Source organism: Pelophylax lessonae, assembly GCF_965119305.1.
Source record: "Pelophylax lessonae genome assembly, chromosome: 6".
In the NCBI taxonomy this organism is placed as follows: Eukaryota; Metazoa; Chordata; class Amphibia; order Anura; family Ranidae; genus Pelophylax; species Pelophylax lessonae.
The window spans coordinates 46,121,733-46,139,874 of record NC_138773.1 but is presented as its reverse complement, the minus strand read 5'-3'; the positions used below and the strand labels follow the sequence as shown (position 1 = coordinate 46,139,874).

The 18,142-nt window shown below is 45.8% G+C and overlaps 1 protein-coding gene across 1 annotated transcript in view; it reads left to right on the top strand.

Annotated features, from left to right (window-relative positions):
• The window catches only part of LOC309559252 (cytoplasmic phosphatidylinositol transfer protein 1-like), a 132,250-nt gene that overhangs the window by 83,546 nt on the left and 30,562 nt on the right, over window positions 1-18,142 (top strand). The window contains exon 4 of the mRNA XM_082262473.1: window positions 16,752-16,840. Within this exon, the coding sequence (XP_082118599.1) occupies window positions 16,752-16,840 (89 nt within the window). The remainder of the gene's footprint in view (window positions 1-16,751; window positions 16,841-18,142) is intronic.

The following is an 18,142-nucleotide window of genomic DNA, read 5'->3' as shown; positions in this document are numbered from 1 at the left end:
TCGACCTTCGTTCACTAACTGACTACATGACTATCATATTATATGGATGATGAAGCACTTGTTGATGGGGACAAGGGCCTCTTCCAGACAACCCTGGTCTGTGGTTGTCGGGGTCTGCAGGCGGGGGGCTTATCGGAATCTGGGGCCCCGAGATCCCGCCCCCCCATGTGAATGGGTATCAGGTACAAAGTACGCCTACCTATTCACCAAAAAAGTGTACAAAAGTAATAACCACATGAGTCAGTTTTTGCCAAATTCTTTATTAAAAATAAAGAAATAGTGTTCTTCAATGTAAATCTATCATTAATCACGCCGCCCGCCGACCCAAAAAATAGAAAAAATGAAAAACGCTCCGCCTCCTGGGAGGCCTCCCGCCGTATGCGCTCTCTGCTCTTTGACATTTCTTATATAGACAAGAGGCGAGGCCACCTGGCTACGTCACTCGGTGGCACTGCCCCCTTCTGACGTAAACTTGCCTATATAAGTAATGCCAAAGCGCGGAGCAGGCATACAGCGGGAGGCCTCCCAGGAGGCGAAGCGTTTTTCATTTTTTTTCTATTTTTGGGGTCAGCGGGCAGCGTGATTGACAATGGATTTACATTGAGAGACACTATTTTTTATTTATATGGGTAGGAGTACTATGTACCCAATACCCATTCACACAGGGTGCGGCAGGATCTGGGGGACCCCTTGTTAGAGGGGGCATCCAGATTCCAATATGCCCCCCGCCTGCAGACCCTGATAACCACAGTCCAGCATTGTCAGGAAGAGGCCCTTGTACCTATCAACAGAGCCCTCACCCACCCACCCTAAAGCACCCATCTCTCCATGCTGAGGGCATGTGGCCTGGTATGGTTCAGGGGGAGGGGGGCCCTTGCTTACCCCCCCCCCCGAACCATACCAGGCCACATACCCTCCTGACCTGCCAGGCTGCATGCCCGGATATGGGTCTGGTATGGATTTTGGGGAAGGGGCCCATGCCATTTTTCTTTTATAATTTTGGTGTAGGGATCCCCTTCAAATTTATATCAGACCTGAAGGGTCTTGTATAGACTGGGGAGAGGGGAACCTCACACCATTTTTTTCTTTATTTTTTTTACCGGCACTTTTCTTTTTTTTTTTTATTTAGCTGTTAGTGGAGAAACTTATTGACAGCTGATAACTCATCAGTTAGGGACGTCGCGGCCTGCTTCCTGGCCCCGCTCCTTAACAACCAGCTTACACTGCGCCCTGATTGGGCAAAGCTTTACCCAATCAGGGCGCAGATTGCACTGTGCAGCGCTCAGTACATTGCAGGGTGTCCGTCGGGGAGAACACCTTGAGAACACACTGCAAACTCGGGTGTTTGGCGAACGGGCGAATAGGCAAATATTTGGCCCAAACTCATGCTTGGGCCGAACTGTTCACCCATCCCTAGTTGCTATATAGATGGTCCATCTTGTGGTGTTGTTATAGGAAATGTAATAATCCAGAATTTTGTGGGTGTGCAGACCATGGAACTCAACACAGAGATCTTACCAACAGGGCCCCCCAAGGAGACTAGGGGCCCTTTCTTCCCAAAATGTCCATTTTAGGTAGACTGTCCCCTGAGCCGTCAATTTTTTAAGCATGACAGCAATTCTTTAACCACTTGCTGACCGCTCACTCTAGTTCTACTGCGGCAAAGTGGTTAGTTCCCGTCCAGCGACGTAGACCTACGTCGCTGGACTCCTCCCCTTGTGGGCGGCGCGCGCGCGCCGCTGGAGGCTCGCTCCTGCTGTATTCAGTCACAGCGGGAGTCGGGCCAGAGGAGGAGCGGCGGTGATCATCGCCGCTCTTCCCCGATCGTCGGGGAATCGAGTTTGGAGATCCACCCGCTTGTGTAAACAAAGCGGGCGGATCTCCTAAGTGACAGACAGTGACAGATTGCAGGGTTCAGCATAGCTGAACCTGCGATCTGTCCTTGTGTCACTCAGTCACCTCCCCCCACACACGTTAGTAAGCACCAGGCATACATTAACCCCTCCCTCTCTAATAAAATTAACCCCTTCCCTGCCAGTGTCATTTTTACAGTAACAGTGCATATTTATAGCACTTACTGTAGTAATGTCACTGGTACCCCCAAAAGTGTCAAAAATGTCAGTCAAGGGTCCGATCTGTCCGCCGCAATGTCGCAGTCCGGCAAAAATAATCGCAGATCGCCGCCATTACTCGTTAAAAAAAAAAACTCCAAAAATGACAGAAATCTTTCCCTTAGTTAGTAAACGTAATAACTTTTGCGCAAACCAATCAAAATACACTTATTGTGATTTTTTTTACCAACCATAGGTAGCAGAAAATTGGCCAAAAATTTTAAGAAATTTTGATTTTTACATTTTTTTGGGGGGGAATTTCATATAAAAAAATGTGAAAAATATTGTTATTTTTTCAAAATTTACGCTCTTTTTTTGTTTATAGCGCAAAAAGTAAAAATCACACAGGTGATCAAATACCACCAAAAGAAAGCTCTGTTTGTGGGAAAAAAAGGACGTAAATTTCGTTTGGGTACGGCGTCGCACGACAGCGCAATTGTCAGTTAAAGTCACACAGTGCCTGGACGTAAGACAGCAAAATCCTCCGGTGGTAAAGTGGTTAAAGCCTTCTAATAGCCGGCTGCTTTGGTTCTCCAAGGCGCCAGAGCACTTACCATATAATAAATAATACATTATAAAAATCTGCAACTCTTCCTCTCCCATCATATGAAAAATAAACCCCCAGTGCAGATTCTGCGTTGGATACGAATCGCCTTGTTTCTCGCTGCAACGTCCTTGGATTTTTCACTGCCAGTCCGGTCTGCACAGCACGTGTCCTGCGTGCTGACGTTTAAGGATAAATGGAGGCTATTTATAAGCCGGGGACTCAGCAAAAGACAAATTATTATCAGAGGGACAAGTTTAGAAAATTTACATTCAGCGCTTGCGAGGAAGGTTGGAGTTTTGTTTTAAATGCGCAATGCTCTTTCAAGGAAACAAGTTTAATTATTTAAAACAGACACGTTAGGTTGTAAACCCCCCAAAAAAAAAAAAACCCCCCCCCCAAAAAAACAGTAAGACAAAAGGCATAATGAGCTAGTATGCATTACATACTAGATCATTATAAAAAAACGTACCTTAGAACAAAGCCCCCGCAGCGCCGCCCACTCAGCAGGGACACGGCCAACATGTTCGGCCGTCCTGCTTCCTGGTTTGCGTCCCCCGGCCATCTGATTGGCCGGAGGCGCGATGACATCACTGTGCATGGGAGCCGCCGTTCAAGGCATAGGGCTCTGAAGGAAACGGCTAGGATGGTCGTTCCTTCAGAGCGCCTGCGCAATGATGTCATCGGCTGCGTTAAAAGTAAATATCTCCTAATTGGTGCAAGTTTAGGAGACATTTACAGTACCTATAGGCAACTCTTATTAACCACTTTAAGACCGGAAGGATTTGCCCCCTTCCTGACTAGGCCCTATTTTGCGATTCGGCATTGCGTTACTTTAAAGGACAATTGCGCGGTCGTGCGACACTGTACCTAAATAATATTGATGTCCTTTTTATCCCACAAATAGAGCTTACTTTTGGTGGTATTTGATCACCTGTGCGATTTTTATTTTTTGTGCTATAAACAAAAAAAGAGCGACAATTTTGAAAAAAAAAAAAAAACAATATTTTTCACATTTTGCTATACAGTGTATAACATTCTCAAAAAAAAATTTAAAAATCTAAATTTTTTAACATTTTAGGCCAATTTGTTTTCTACTACATATTTTTGGTAAAACTAACTAAGGGAAAGATTTATGTCATTTTTATTGTTGTTGTTTTTTGTAAACTAGTAATGGCGGCAATTTGTGTTGGGAGGGGGAATCTGGGAGGGTGGTAGGGGATAAGAATTGTTCTAGGAGGGCAAATTTGGGAAGGTGTGCTAGGAGTGGTGATTTGGGGGGATTTGTGTTGGAAGGGGGGATAGGTGGAGAGGATTTGTGCTGGGGGGGGGGGGGGGGGGGGTTGTGATAGAAAAGGTAATATAGTAGGGAGGGAGCATTTGTGCTAATGTAGCGTTTCCTTACACTATCGCACAAGCGTTACATGTGCACACGATATCGCAAACTACATGGTGTGAATGGGTTCTTGGGTATGTTTTTATGAAAGACTGACACGGTCTGTTTAAAGCCAATAGAAAGCACCGAGGGCCTATTCGTGCCTTTCCAGAGTGGTGCATGTGTAGGGAGTGTGCCAGTTTGACTGAGCACACCCTAATCATTCTGTGCGGTGCAGATGCCCCCTATTGCCCGGCCTTCCCCTTGTTTTGCACTCCCCCCACTCTGTAGGGCTGCTGGCTTCCCTCCTCTCCTCTGCTGAAACAGGTATGTTTCAGGATGGAGAGTGGTGGAAGGGGCTAGTCAATATGTCATTTACCGGCTCCTTCCTTTTCCAAATGAACACACTCACCCACTGTGTTCATTCATAACTGAAGCGTAGTAAACTGTGTTTACTATGCTTCATTTTGTGAATGGAGAGAAAGTCGCTCAGCACAGAGCATTTCCCATTTATTTGGTTGAACTGGATGGACGTGTGTCTTTTTTCAACCAGATAAACTATGTAACTATGTAACTGTGTGGCTTTACAGAGCCTGGGGACCTGTCAATCACTTTCCAGCGCAGCTGAGGCTGCACAGAAAGGCATGTGTGTGTGAGCTTTGGGTTGAACACCTGAATGCAACACGCTGTGCACACTAATGTGTGTCCTAGTAATGCACACGCTACCGCAATGCACATTAAATGCATTAGTGCGTTGTAGTGTCATTCATCTTGAATAGAAATGAGCTTGGTTCTAGCTGAAGTCGGCATGAATCCGGTTTTGCAGAATTATTAGGATGTTCCTGCTTGCCCAATCAGCTGCAGCTGGGGCATTATTACCCCCCCCCCCCCAGCTACACATACACAAAGAGGCGGGATGCCTGTGACATCATTGACCTAAAATGGCGACATGGCCAAATTTGGTGAATGTAATTTACCTAATATTTGAATGGGGAGGAAGGAGCGCCCAGGGTTCGGAATAATGCAACTCTTGATGGGAGGCTTGTTGCTTCTGCTTAACACAAGTCAGCATTTTGCCAATTCAAGAAGTTCTGGTACCACCGCAGAGCCCATCCATCTCCGTTAGCACGTACCAAAAGTCCTGAAGAAGGGGGAGTCAGTTTCCCCAAAATGCGTTGACTTGATCTGTACGTTTTTACACTTTGAATAAATTACTGTATTCTCCCATCAAGCGTTGAATTATTCCGGACACCTCAGCTCTCGCCTCCCCGTTAAAGTATTTTTTTTGAGCTGAAGCGACGGCTCTGTTGTACCAGTAAGTTAGCAGCCCAAACCTCCAGAGAGGGGGACCAGCACCACCCACCCGCGAAACCAACTAATAACTACCAGTAACTTTTAAATGAGTCCAGTTCGGTCTCCAGCTCAAACCATTTACCTAAGATAACCATAGGGCCATATTAGCTCAATGATATCACGAAAATCCCTGCCCGTTTGTGTATGTGTAGCGGCGGAACGTGGAATGCCTCCGTTGAAGCTGATTGGGCCTGCAAGGAAGCCATCCCTTGACAGCTTCCCGCAACCTCTGCAAAACTGGGTATAGGCTGATTTCGGATTTCACTTTGCGTGAAAATCGCACAAAAAGGCGTGCATGACTTTTTTATGTAAATTGTGCCACACTAAAATGCATGGTAATTTGTTGCTAGATTCCCCAGGTGCCTTCAAGAATTAATGGCACCATTGCATACAGGCATACCCCACTTTTAAGTACACAATGGGACCAGAGCATGTATGTAAAACGAAAATGTACTTAAAGTGAAGCAATACCTTTTTTAATTTCTCAATGCATGTAAATACACTAGCTCTATAGGAAATCTTAGTCAGCTTGATATGGCATTGCTCTCAAAGCATAAATGACAAGGACACCAAACTTGGGGAGGACGTTAAAGCGGAGTTCCACCCAGTGAACGTCTTTTTAAATAAAATAAGTCAGGGCTAGTGCATTCCACAATGGCTAGCCTCTGACCTGTCCCGGGTTGCACTCACCTGCAAGAAGAAATACTTACCTTGAAAATGTGTTCTCCAGCGCTGCCATCTCAGGTGTGGGCAGCTTCAAGCCAGCTCTTCTGTGTCCTCTTCCGTCTTCTTCGGTCCCACGATGCACTGCACCGGCCCCACCGTCACTTCCGTTGCCGCAGCGTCATCCCTGCACAGCTTCTGGGCATGCCCAGAAGCTGTTTAGCAAGGTATGACAGCGCCTGCACCGGAACTGACGTCGTGGCCGGTGCAGGCGCATTGATTCCTGGGAGCGATGACGTTCAGCTCCCAGGAATCATTGCAAAGCCAGGAAGTGACGAATCGCCGTGGCCGCCAAGGGGAGGAAGAGGTGAGTATATTTTCTTCTAAACGAGGTAAGTAAAAAAAGAAAAAAAAAATTGCGATTATCCATTTGTTTTTCAGGTGACCCGGAGCGAGAAGATGGAGGTAAGTATAATTTTAGGGTGGAACTCCACTTTGGGGACGCAGGACTATGATATGGTAGATTACCTAGGCAAGCTGGCTGGCCAAAAAATAGGATATGTTGTAGTCCTGGGTCCCCTCTCGGTGCTCATTAAGTTTGGTGTCCCTGTCACTTATGGTTCCGGAACAGTGCTATCTCAAGCTGACCAAGATTTCCTATAGAAACCAATGTTAAAAGCCGAGAGTAGTGCCATGCCAAGCCAAGGCAAGCTGACCAAGCTGTGTCCGTACTCGCGAGTGTACGTAAAGTGAGTGTACGTAAAACGGGGTATGCCTGTATGTGTAAAAGGAGTACACATTTTTTGTGCGTTGCAGGAACAGGTGTGATTTTGTGTATACTGCCTAGCCTAAGGTAGGCAGCACACTAGAACACATGGTAATGCACTACTGTGTGCTGCATTGCACTGTGTTGTCAAAAGTGGGGCATATACATTTTTTTTTGTTTTGATGTACACTATATTACCAAAAGTATTGGGACGCCTGCCTTTGCACGTACATGAACTTAAATGGCATTCCAGTCTTAGTCTGTAGGGTTCAATATTGAGTTGGCCCACCCTTTGCAGCTATAACAGCTTCAACCCTTCTGGGAAGGCTTTCCACAAGGTTTAGGAGTGTGTCTATGGGAATGTATGACTATTCTTCCAGAAGTGTACCAGTGCACAGGACCTTGCTTTGTGCACTGGTGCGCAGTCATGTTGGAACAGGAAGGAGCCATCCCCAATCTGTTCCCACAAAGTTGGGAGCATGAAATTGTCCAAAATGTCTTGGTATGCTGATGCCTTAAGAGATCACTTCACTGGAACTAAGGGGGCCACGCCCAACCCCTGAAAAACAACCCCACACTATAATCCCCCCTCCACCAAATGATTTGGATCAGTGCACAAAGTAAGGTCCATAAAGACATGGATGAGCGAGTATGGGGTGGAGGAACTTGACTGATTGACCTCAACCTGATAGAAACCATTTGGGATGAATTAAAGATGAGACTGTGAGCCAGGCCTTCTCATCCAACATCAGTGCCTGACCTCACAAATGCCCTTCTAGAAGAATGGTCAAACATTCCCATAAACACACTCCTAAACCTTGTGGACAGCCTTCCAAGAAGAGTTGAAGCTGTTATAGCTGCAAAGGGTGGGCCAACTCAATATTGAACCCTACGGACTAAGACTGGAAAGCCATTAATCTTCATGTGCGTGTAAAGGCAGGCGACCCAATACTTTTGGTAATATAGTGTATTTTTGAGTGGGCTGTCTTAACACAATGCCTTTTTGACATTTAAAAAAAGAAAAATAATTGCGATAATACATGTTCGTTAACACAATGATCCAGGACACCGAGGTCTGAGTGGGCCTTTAGGCTCTGGGATCAGATGAATCGCTTCCGGACCGACCGCCGCAGTTTTACTGTGGCAGGCAGCCCCCCCTGCGCGAATCGATGTAGATCTACGTCGGCTGCGCACCTGCAGCTAGGGGGCAAGCACGTGCCGCCGCCGGCGCGCTCCTGCCCCCACTTATTAGCGGGGACTCCGATGCACAGGGCTCGGATTGCCGTCTGCCACCCGCGATCGCTCCCCGCTGAGAGAGAAGAACGATCAGCTATTGTAAACACAGCCGACCGTTCTTCTCCCTGGAATGATCACAGAGCTCCTGTGATCCTTCTATGTAGGATCACAGGTCTCTGTGACCATTTCACAAGCCCCACCCCTGTACAGTTAGCAACACGCCCCTAGGTACACATTTAACCCCTTGATCACTTACAGTGTTAACCCCTTCCCTGCCAGTGTCATTTTTACAGTAACAGTGCATATGTATAGCACTGATTACTGTAGTAATGTCACTGGTTCCCCTAAAAGTGTCAAAAATGTCAGTCAGGGGTCCGATCTAGTAAAAAAAAAAAAAAAACAATAAAAATTACATAAATCTTTCCCGTAGTTAGTAGACACGATAACTTTTGCGCAAACCAATCAAAATACGCTTAATATGTAGCAGAAAACAAATTGGCCTAAAATGTTAAAACATTTTGATTTTTAATATTTTTTTGCGGAATGTCATATAGCAGAATGTGAAAAATATTGTTTTTTTTTTTTTTCAGAATTGTCGCTCTTTGTTTATAGCGCAAAAAATAAAAAATGCACAGGTGATCAAATACCACCAAAAGAAAGTTCTATTTGTGGGGAAAAAAGGACGGAAATTTTATTTGGGTACAGCGTCGCACAACCACGCAACTGTCTGTTATATTAACGCAGTGCCGAATCGCAAAAAATGGCCTGGTCATTAAGGCAGCAAATCCTTTCGGTCCAGAAGTGGTTAACAGCCAGGAAACTGGTATTTATTTATTTTTAGAAGTAGATGGCATCTATGGCAGTTTTTCTCCATCCTCAGAACGCAGCAGAGTCTGTCCATAGTGGCATGGTTATATCAGGTTTTATCATGGGCTCCTCAGATTAGTGATGGGAATATTGGCTGTCAGGCAGCGCTATCACCAAGCCCCAGCGGCGCTCACACTTCCATGGTAATCGCTCCCAGAGGACCCTGGTGTACGAAGGTAACGCCGATATCCAGGTAGATGGATGTCACAGACCCACGTAGGAGGTGAGGGTGGGGGGAAGGAGCGCCGACAGCGCCGAGTCTATTTATAGCTCCCTCCATCTCTCATGAATCCATTTTCCGTCTATTTATAGTAACAGTAAGTGGGTCCTCGCTGACAAGTCATCTTGGCTGATCTTACTCCCTTCTCATTGCTCATTCACAACCTCCTCGGAACGAGCCTCCCAACTCCATTCTTAAACGTTAAAGAGGGGCCCGGGGGATTTCATTGTTTGCCATTGATTTCCTTTAACACAGCCAGGTCAGGGCACAAAAATAGAAAAGGATCAATCTTCCCCTTTGACAACCCAGCCAGATGAATCTTTAGATGGCTTTTCATTTACCTTCAATGTTTCTTTTTAGTTAGGATTTCCATAAATAATCAATGTTTTTTTAAAATTGCTTTTGAAGGTGCGTAGGGCGCATTCTGTACTCTGTGTAAAAAGCGATGGAGCTTCCGTTTGAATCGCGGGGCTATTTATTAACAGAGCCCTGTGTGTGGGGGTTAGGCTTATGAATTATTACACTTGTATTGAGTTGCCTGGTTTTAGAGATTAAAGGCATGAGGAATAAAACACCTAGAGAAGTATATTTATCTAAGCCGTGTAACTGTTATTTTCAAATCCTATTGGCTTTAGCTGAAAATAACTACCATTAAAATGACTGCCAATAAAATATATGCTATTAAAATAACTGCCATTTTTAAAAAAGAAAAAAAAAAGGTATCCATTTCTGGGTTTTTTAGCTTTGGAGTTTGCATGTTCTCTCTATGCTTGTGTGGATTTACTCCGGTTTCCTCCCACAGTCCAAAGACATGCTGGTAGGTCAACTGGCTTCTATATAAAGCAGGGTTTCTCAACCAGGGTTCCATGGAACTCTAGGGCTCCTCCAGTGGTAGCTAGGGGTTCCTTCAGCAATGAGCAGTTTCTGCCTCTCAGATAACTTCCCACTGAAACCATTGATCTTTTTAGCTATCTGTAAGAGTGGAATTCTTCCCAATGACCACATGTGTAAGGATCATTCTTCCCACTGACCATCACACTAATGTATCATGAGATGTAGATATAGTCATTTTTATCAGGGGTTCTCTGAGATGGGAAATTTATTTCAGGGGTTCCTCTGTGTTGAAAAGGTTGATATAAAGTGTCCCTAGTCTGTTTCTGCATATCAGGTAGGGACTTTAGATTGTAAGCTCTGTGAGGACAGGGACTGATGTGAATGTACATGACTGAGGGATCTGCAGAATGCCGAGGCTCGGTTCTCTATAAAACATTAAACACTTGACTCATCCCCCTTCCAAAATGACCAGACGACACATTTTATTTGGAGTTGAATGGCCATAGCAGCCTTTTTTATTACAAACCATTAAATACAACTTTCACAAGAAAACAAGTTCAATGCATATAATACAGTCAATGCATACCAAATAAACCAACCTCAGACAATGCCCAGTCTAAGGTCTTTGAAGCCAGTGGCGCCCCCCCCCCCCCCCCAAAAAAAAAAGAAGAAAAAAAAAAGAATAAGTAAAAAAAAAATTGAAAATTGTTGCCCACTAGGGGCCCTGGACCTAGTGCTGGGTATGGGGGGGGGGGGGTTTGACCCCACCCTCGGCTGGCAGAGGCGCCGATTGGTGCTCTTCTGGGGGTCATCGGGGCGCAGAGCAATGAGCCCCGACACTCCCCACTTTTCTGATGTCCGGGCTGTGATTGGTCCAGACTCCAGCCTGGACCAATCACAGGAGGACATGGACCTGGTGACGTGACGCGTGGGGGCGGTGCACCGCCCCGGCGTCACGATCACCTTCCGTTCCCACCAGAGAGAGGACACAGGAAAGGAGAGCGTGAGTCGCCGCCGAGGACAAAGCTGGGAGGACTGAGGAGTCGACAGTCACCGCCACCGAGGACGAAGCCGGGAGGACCGAGGAGGACGCCGGAGAAGCCGCCGCTGTTTGAAGCCCTTTAAACTTCTGATTAACCGGTTGTACCTGCCATCCAATCAAAGGCCCCCAGCCGCAACGACACCGGCTCAGGGACAATAAACTACCTACGTACTACAAGATACAACCTAATTAATACCCCGATGTTACCACCGTATTGCTAGAAAGGGACACCCATACCTCAGATGTGCCCAACTCACAATTTTCCACAATTATTTAACCAGCACCGCCTTCAAAGACCCAATAGATCCCCTGCCTGCTACTACGACAAGAAAATAAAAGGACCAAGAAATTGAATGGCAAGCCAACAACATAGGCACACAAGCTTGACACCATCTGAACCAAATAAGTTTATCTTGGTCTCATCAGACATGTGGTCTCATTAGACATGGTTCCAGTAATCCATGTTCTTAGTCTGCTTGTCACCAGTTTGATGCAGTGTGCGGCGAATGGTCTGAGCACTGACAGACTGACCCCCCCACCCCTTCAACCTCTGTAACAATGCTGGCAGCACTCAAACGCCTATTTCCCAAAGACTACCTCTGGATATGACGCTGAGCACATGCACTCAACTTCTCTGGTCGACCATGGTAAGGCCTGTTCTAAGTGGAACCTGTCCTGTTAAACTGCTGTATGGTCTTGGCCACCGTGCTGCAGCTCAGTTTCAGGGTCTTGGCAATCTTCTAATAGCCTAGGCCATCTTTATGTAGAGGAACAATTCTTTTTTTTCAGATCCTCTGAGAGTTCTTTGCCATGAGGTGCCATGTTGAACTTCCAGTGACCAGTATGAGAGAGTGAGAGCGAGAACATCAAATATAACACACCTGCTCCCCAATCACATCTGAGACCTTATAACACTAACGAGTCACATGACACCGGGGAGGGAAAATGGCTAATTATGCCCAATTTGGACATTTTCACTTAGGGGTGTACTCACTTTTATTGCCAGCGGTTTAATGGCTGTGTGTTGAGTTATTTTGAGGGGACAGCAAATTTACACTGTTATACAAGCTGTACACTCACTACTTTACATTGTAGCAAAGTGACATTTCTTCAGTGTTGTCACATGAAAAGATAAAATAAATATTTACAAAAATGTGAGGGGTGTACAAGGAAAATGATAAATGGTTTTCAAAAGTTTTTACAAATAAATACCTGAAAAGTGTGAAGTGCGTTTGTATTCAGCCCCCTTTACTCTGATACCCCTAACTAAAATCTAATGGAATCAATTGCCTTCAGAAGTCACCTAATTAGTAAATAGAGTTCACCCGTGTGTAATATAATCTCAGTATAAATACAGCTGTTCTGTGAAGCCCTCAGAGGTTTGTTAGAGAACCTTAGTGAACAAAAAGCATCATGAAGGCCAAGGAACACACCAGACAGGTCAGGGATGAAGTTGTGGAGACATTTAAAGCAGGGTTAGATTATGAAAAAAATATCCCAAGCTTTGAACATCTCACTGATCACTGTTCAATCCATCATCTGAAAATGGAAAGAGTATGGCACAACTGCAAACCTACCAAGACATGCCGTCCACCTAAACTGACCGGCCCGGCAAGGAGAGCATTCATCAGAGAAGCAGCCCAGAGATCCATGGTAACTCTGGAGGAACTGGAGAGATCCACAGCTCAGGTGGGAGAATCTGTCCACAGGACAACTATTAGTCGTGCGCTCCACAAATCTGGTCTTTATGGAAGAGTGGTAAGAAGAAAGACATTATTGAAAGGAAGTCATAAGAAGTCCCGCTTGCAGTTTATGAGAACCCATGTGGAGGACGGCAAACATGTGGAAGAAGGTGCTCTGGTCAGATGAAACCAATTAAAATTTATAGCCCTAAAAGCAAAATGCTATTTGTGGCAGAAAACAAACACTGCACATCACCCTGAACACACCATCCCCACTGTGAAACATGGCGGTGGCAGCATCACATTGCATTTTCGTACATTTAAAAAAACATTTTTTTTTTTTTTTTACCAGGTACTCTTGTGGAGGGATCTGGGGGTCTAAAAGACCCCAAACCCCTCCTCTGTTTGGCTGTTTTGAATGCTGTCATTTTTTTTAATCTGGCGCCAGACAGTACTCGGAAGTGATGTCACTCATGACATCACTTCCGGGTTTTTACACGGAGACCAGATCAGAGACGAATGCGGCTTTGATCGTGTCTTCGGCGGCCATGCAGGCTGGTTGCTGCGAGCCGCGGAAAGCGGTGGGGGGGGGGGACGTCCCCTCCCGCTCCTTGTAATGACAGACGAGCGGCTTCTCAGCCACATCGGTTGTCATTTCAAGACAGCCGACTGTCGGCTATGGACGCCGGTACCGGGGTGATGCCTCTAGCTGCAGGCATCACTCTGGTACAAGCACTTTACCAAAATATTGGTAATATCGGTAACAGTAAATATCCGGGGCCGATTCCGATATATCGGGGAAAGTGCATATCGGCCCTCGATATATCGACTCTGCCGATAATCGCTCGATCCCTACTCTATATACATATGGCCACTAAGAAGGGGTTAAAAAGAAAGTTGCCACATAAAGGTTTGGTAACGCTGAGCAGGTTGGCGCATTTTGCCGCATTTTCCAACACAAGGTGCATTCTTTGACTAGGTTCAAGACTGCAGCACGATGCATAACCCCTGTACAAGGTAACCTGCATTACTGCAACAGGCATAACCACTGCTTTAGTATGCCAACAAGCCCAAAAAGTGATTTCTTCAATGTGTCCTAATGTTCTAGAACACTTCGATCTGGCTTCCAGCACCGATCGATTTAAAGGTACAGGACGTTGTTCACAAGACGTTACGTCTCAGCTGGGAGTGGGCCTTGTTAGGGAATAAAACTGCCAGGCAGGATTTTCTTAGTATTGGACCTCACGCTGAGATAGTGTTGAAAATGATACCGAGAATCCATTATAGCGGTTAGGCGGTGTTATATGTCACATTTTTAAATCAATTTTTATCGATTTTTCCGCATAAACAACTACGGCTTGTGTAACAGAGTGTTTCCGAATCACGTGCCACACTCAGTCCAGGAAAAACACAGACGTGTTAACAATGGGCTCTTACCAGATCTTTGCCATTATGTCATGTGCCTCCAGCAGAAATGATACCTGAATCATAGAGATTTGCAGCTATGAGTTCCTGGTTTGCAGGAGGTCTGCGTACTCATGGACATCAGAGCAGAACTTCAGCAAGAAGAACAAAATAGCCCAATAGAAAAAAAAAATAACCCAATTAAAAAAATATATAACAAAACCAGCTTTTGCTGCAATATTCAGCTTCAATGTAGAAATTCCCTCTACAGTATTTTTTTGCTGCCACTAGATGTCCTCAGTCTGATTGACAGCATCATTTAACCCACTTCTTTTTTTGCTGCCACTAGATGTCCTCAGTCTGATTGGCAGCATCATTCAACCTGCTTCCTGTGAGCTTAGGTCATCCCGGATGAGCCCCCAGCCTATGCTGCATTATTCAGCATCGATTTAGAGCTTTTCCTGCAGTATTTGTTTTCTGCCACTAGATGTCCTCAGTCTGATGGCCAGCATCATTCAATCCATTTCCTCTGAGCTCAGGTCATCCCAGATGTACCCCAGCTTGTGCTGCAATATTCAGCTTTAATCTGGAGTTTACCTGTGCAGTATTTTTTCTGCCACTAGATGTCCTCAGTCAGGTTGCCAGCATCATTCAACCCACTTCCTCTGAGCTCAGGTCATCCTGCACATGCCCCAGCCTATGTTGAAATATTCAGCATCGATTTAGACATTTTTCAGCAATCTTTTTTGCTGCCACTAGATATCCCAAGTCTTAATTGGCAGTATTATTCGATCTACTGTACTTCCTCCAAACTCAGGTCACCCTTAGATGCTCCCCTGGCCTGTGCTGCAATATTCAGCTTTAATCTGGAGTTTACCTTTGCAGTATTTTTTCTGCCACTAGATGTCCTCAGTCTGATTGGCAACATCATTCAACCCACTTCTTCTGAGCTCAGGACATGGCAGATGAGCCCCAAGCCCATGCGGCAGTACTCAGCTTTGATCTGGGGATTTCTCTGCAGTATTTTTTCTACCACTAGATGTCCTCAGTCTGATTGGCAACATCATTCAACCTGCTTTCTCTGAGTTTAGGTCATCTCAGATGAGCCCCCAGCCCATGCTGCATCATTCAGCATCAATTTAGAGCTTTTCCTGCAGTATTTTTTCTGCCACTAGATGTCCTTAGTCTGATGGCCAGCATCATTCAATCCATTTCCTCTGAGCTCAGGTCATCCCAGACCTACCCCAGCTTGTGCTGCAATATTCAGCTTTAATCTCGAGTTTACCTGTACAGTATTTTTTCTGCCACTAGATGTCCTCAGTTTGATTGCCAGCATCATTCAACCCACTTCTTCTGAGCTCAGGACATGGCAGATGAGGCCCCAGCCCATGCGGCAGTACTCAGCTTTGATCTGGAGATTTCTCTGCAGTATTTTTTCTACCACTAGATGTCCTCAGTCTGATTGGCAGCATCATTCAACCTGTTTCCTCTGAGCTTAGGTCATCTCAGATGAGCCCCAACCCATGCTGCAATATTCAGCATTGATTTACAGCTTTTCCTGGAGTATTTTTTCTGCCACTAGATGTCCTCAGTCTGATGGCCAGCATCATTCAATCCATTTCCTCTGAGCTTAGGTCATCCCGGACGTGCCCAGCTTTTCCTGCAGTATTTTTTCTACCACTAGATGTCCTCAGTCTGATTGGCAGCATCATTCAACCTGTTTCCTCTGAGCCTAGGTCATCCCGGATGAGCCCCCAGCCCTTGCTGCAATATTCAGCATTGATTTAAAGCTTTTCCTGGAGTATTTTTTCTGCCACTAGACGTCCTCAGTCTGATAGCCAGCATCATTCAATCCATTTCCTCTGAGCTTAGGTCACCCCGGACGTGCCCAGCTTTTCCTGCAGTATTTTTTCTACCACTAGATGTCCTCAGTCTGATTGGCAGCATCATTCAACCTGTTTCCTCTGAGCCTAGGTCATCCCGGATGAGCCCCCAGCCCTTGCTGCAATATTCAGCATTGATTTAAAGCTTTTCCTGGAGTATTTTTTCTGCCACTAGACATCCTCAGTCTGATAGCCAGCATCATTCAATCCATTTCCTCTGAGCTTAGGTCACCCCGGACGTGCCCAGCTTTTCCTGCAGTATTTTTTTATGCCACTAGATGTCCTCAGTCTGATCACCAACATCCATTAACCCACTTCCTCTGAGTTCAGATCATCCAGCCTGTGATTGGACAGTGAAAGGAGAAGCAACACAGTGATGAGCTCATCTCTGTCACTCTGCTCTCTCCTCCTATCACCATGCTTCTTGTCAGCACATTTGGCTCCTTGCGCTGCTCCTTCCTCCCAGACTCCAGCCTTGCTGTACAGGGAGCACTGACACCAAAACACTTTCAGATACTTTTAATTAATTGAATGATGTATTCATGATTACAGAGCTGCATTTGTTTTCTGTCTTTTATAGTTGCCTCGGGTCCAGTTTAAATGTAGTGCTTTTTAAACTTTACATTTCTAATGAGGTTTTTTAATGTGTCTCAAGATTTCAGCAGTTAAGAAACTCTTCCTTCCTATAGCCATGTTTGCCTGGCATAGAACAATGACCCCCCCCCCCCCCCCCCATCTCTCACACTCTAACCTTATCCATCTCTTTTGCAGCAAGCTACCTGGATGGGCCCGGGCGGTGGTTCCCCGGATATTTTATGTCTGTGAGAAGGCCTGGAATTATTACCCCTACACCGTGACAGGTAGGTCTCATCAATGTCTGCCATATTGTGGGGCTTATAGAGAAGATGCAGTCAGGACCTTCTCTATAAGCCCCTATATAGTCAGGAATGAAAAATATTAAAATCTAAAAATTAAAATATTGCACTTCTTTTTATATTGCAAACATTGCCGAGTTCTGGCCAGCCAGCAGGTGGCTCTACAGTCTCCTTTTTACACATTGCGCTATTTCAACATTTAGCTGTGCTGAAAGAAGTTCACTAGAAAGTAAATGGGAGAACCTCATAATGGGCATAGCCGGTGTGCAGACCTGGAAATTTATCACGGAGATGGTGGGAAACCCCAATAGTGGGCATAGCAGGTGTGCAGACCAGGAAACTCAGTACAGAGATGATGGGAGCCCATCGTAATGGGCACAGCAGCTGTTCACACCCAGGAACTCAGCACAGGGATGGTGAGAACCCCTCATAATGGGCACAGCAGGTGTTCACACCCAGGAACTATGCACAGGGATGATGGGAACCCCTCATAATTGGCACAGCAGGTGTACAGACCTGGGAACTCAGCACAGGGATGGTAGGAACCCCTCATGATGGGCACAGCAGGCGTACAGACCCAAGAACTCAGCACATGGATAGAGGAAAACCCTCATAATGGGCACTGCAGGTGTATAGACCCAGTAACTCAGCACAGGGATCATGGGAACCCCTCATAACGGGCACTGCAAGTATACAGACCTGGGAACTCAGTTCAGGGATGGTGGGAATCCCTCAGAATGGGCACAGCAGGTGTACAGACCTGGGAACTTGGCACAGGGATGGTAGGAACCACTCATGATGGGCACAGTAGGTTTACAAACCCAAGAATTCAGCACAGGGATGGTGGGAACCCCTCATAATGGGCACAGCAGGTGTACAGACCTTGGAAGTCAGCACAGGGATGGTGTAAACCCCCCACAATGGGCACAGCAGGTGTACAGACCCAGGAACTCAGCACAGGGATGGTGTAAACCCCCCACAATGGGCACAGCAGGTGTACAGACCCAGGAACTCAGCACAGAGATGGTGAAAACCCCTCATATTGTACAGAAAGTAGGACAGCCCTGTGACTAGTCATTATATCTTACCTTCATAAACGCATTATATGTTACAAGATTTTCACAAGTCACAATGAACTGTTATTTGCACTTTTATTATTACAGATATAACTCACTAACAGCATGTCTTGTCTCTAATTTTTATCTCCTGCCCTTACCTCTGCCTGAACTCTCCATCCCTCCATGTTGAATACTCCTATACTGGCCATCCTGCTACACATCGGTCTCT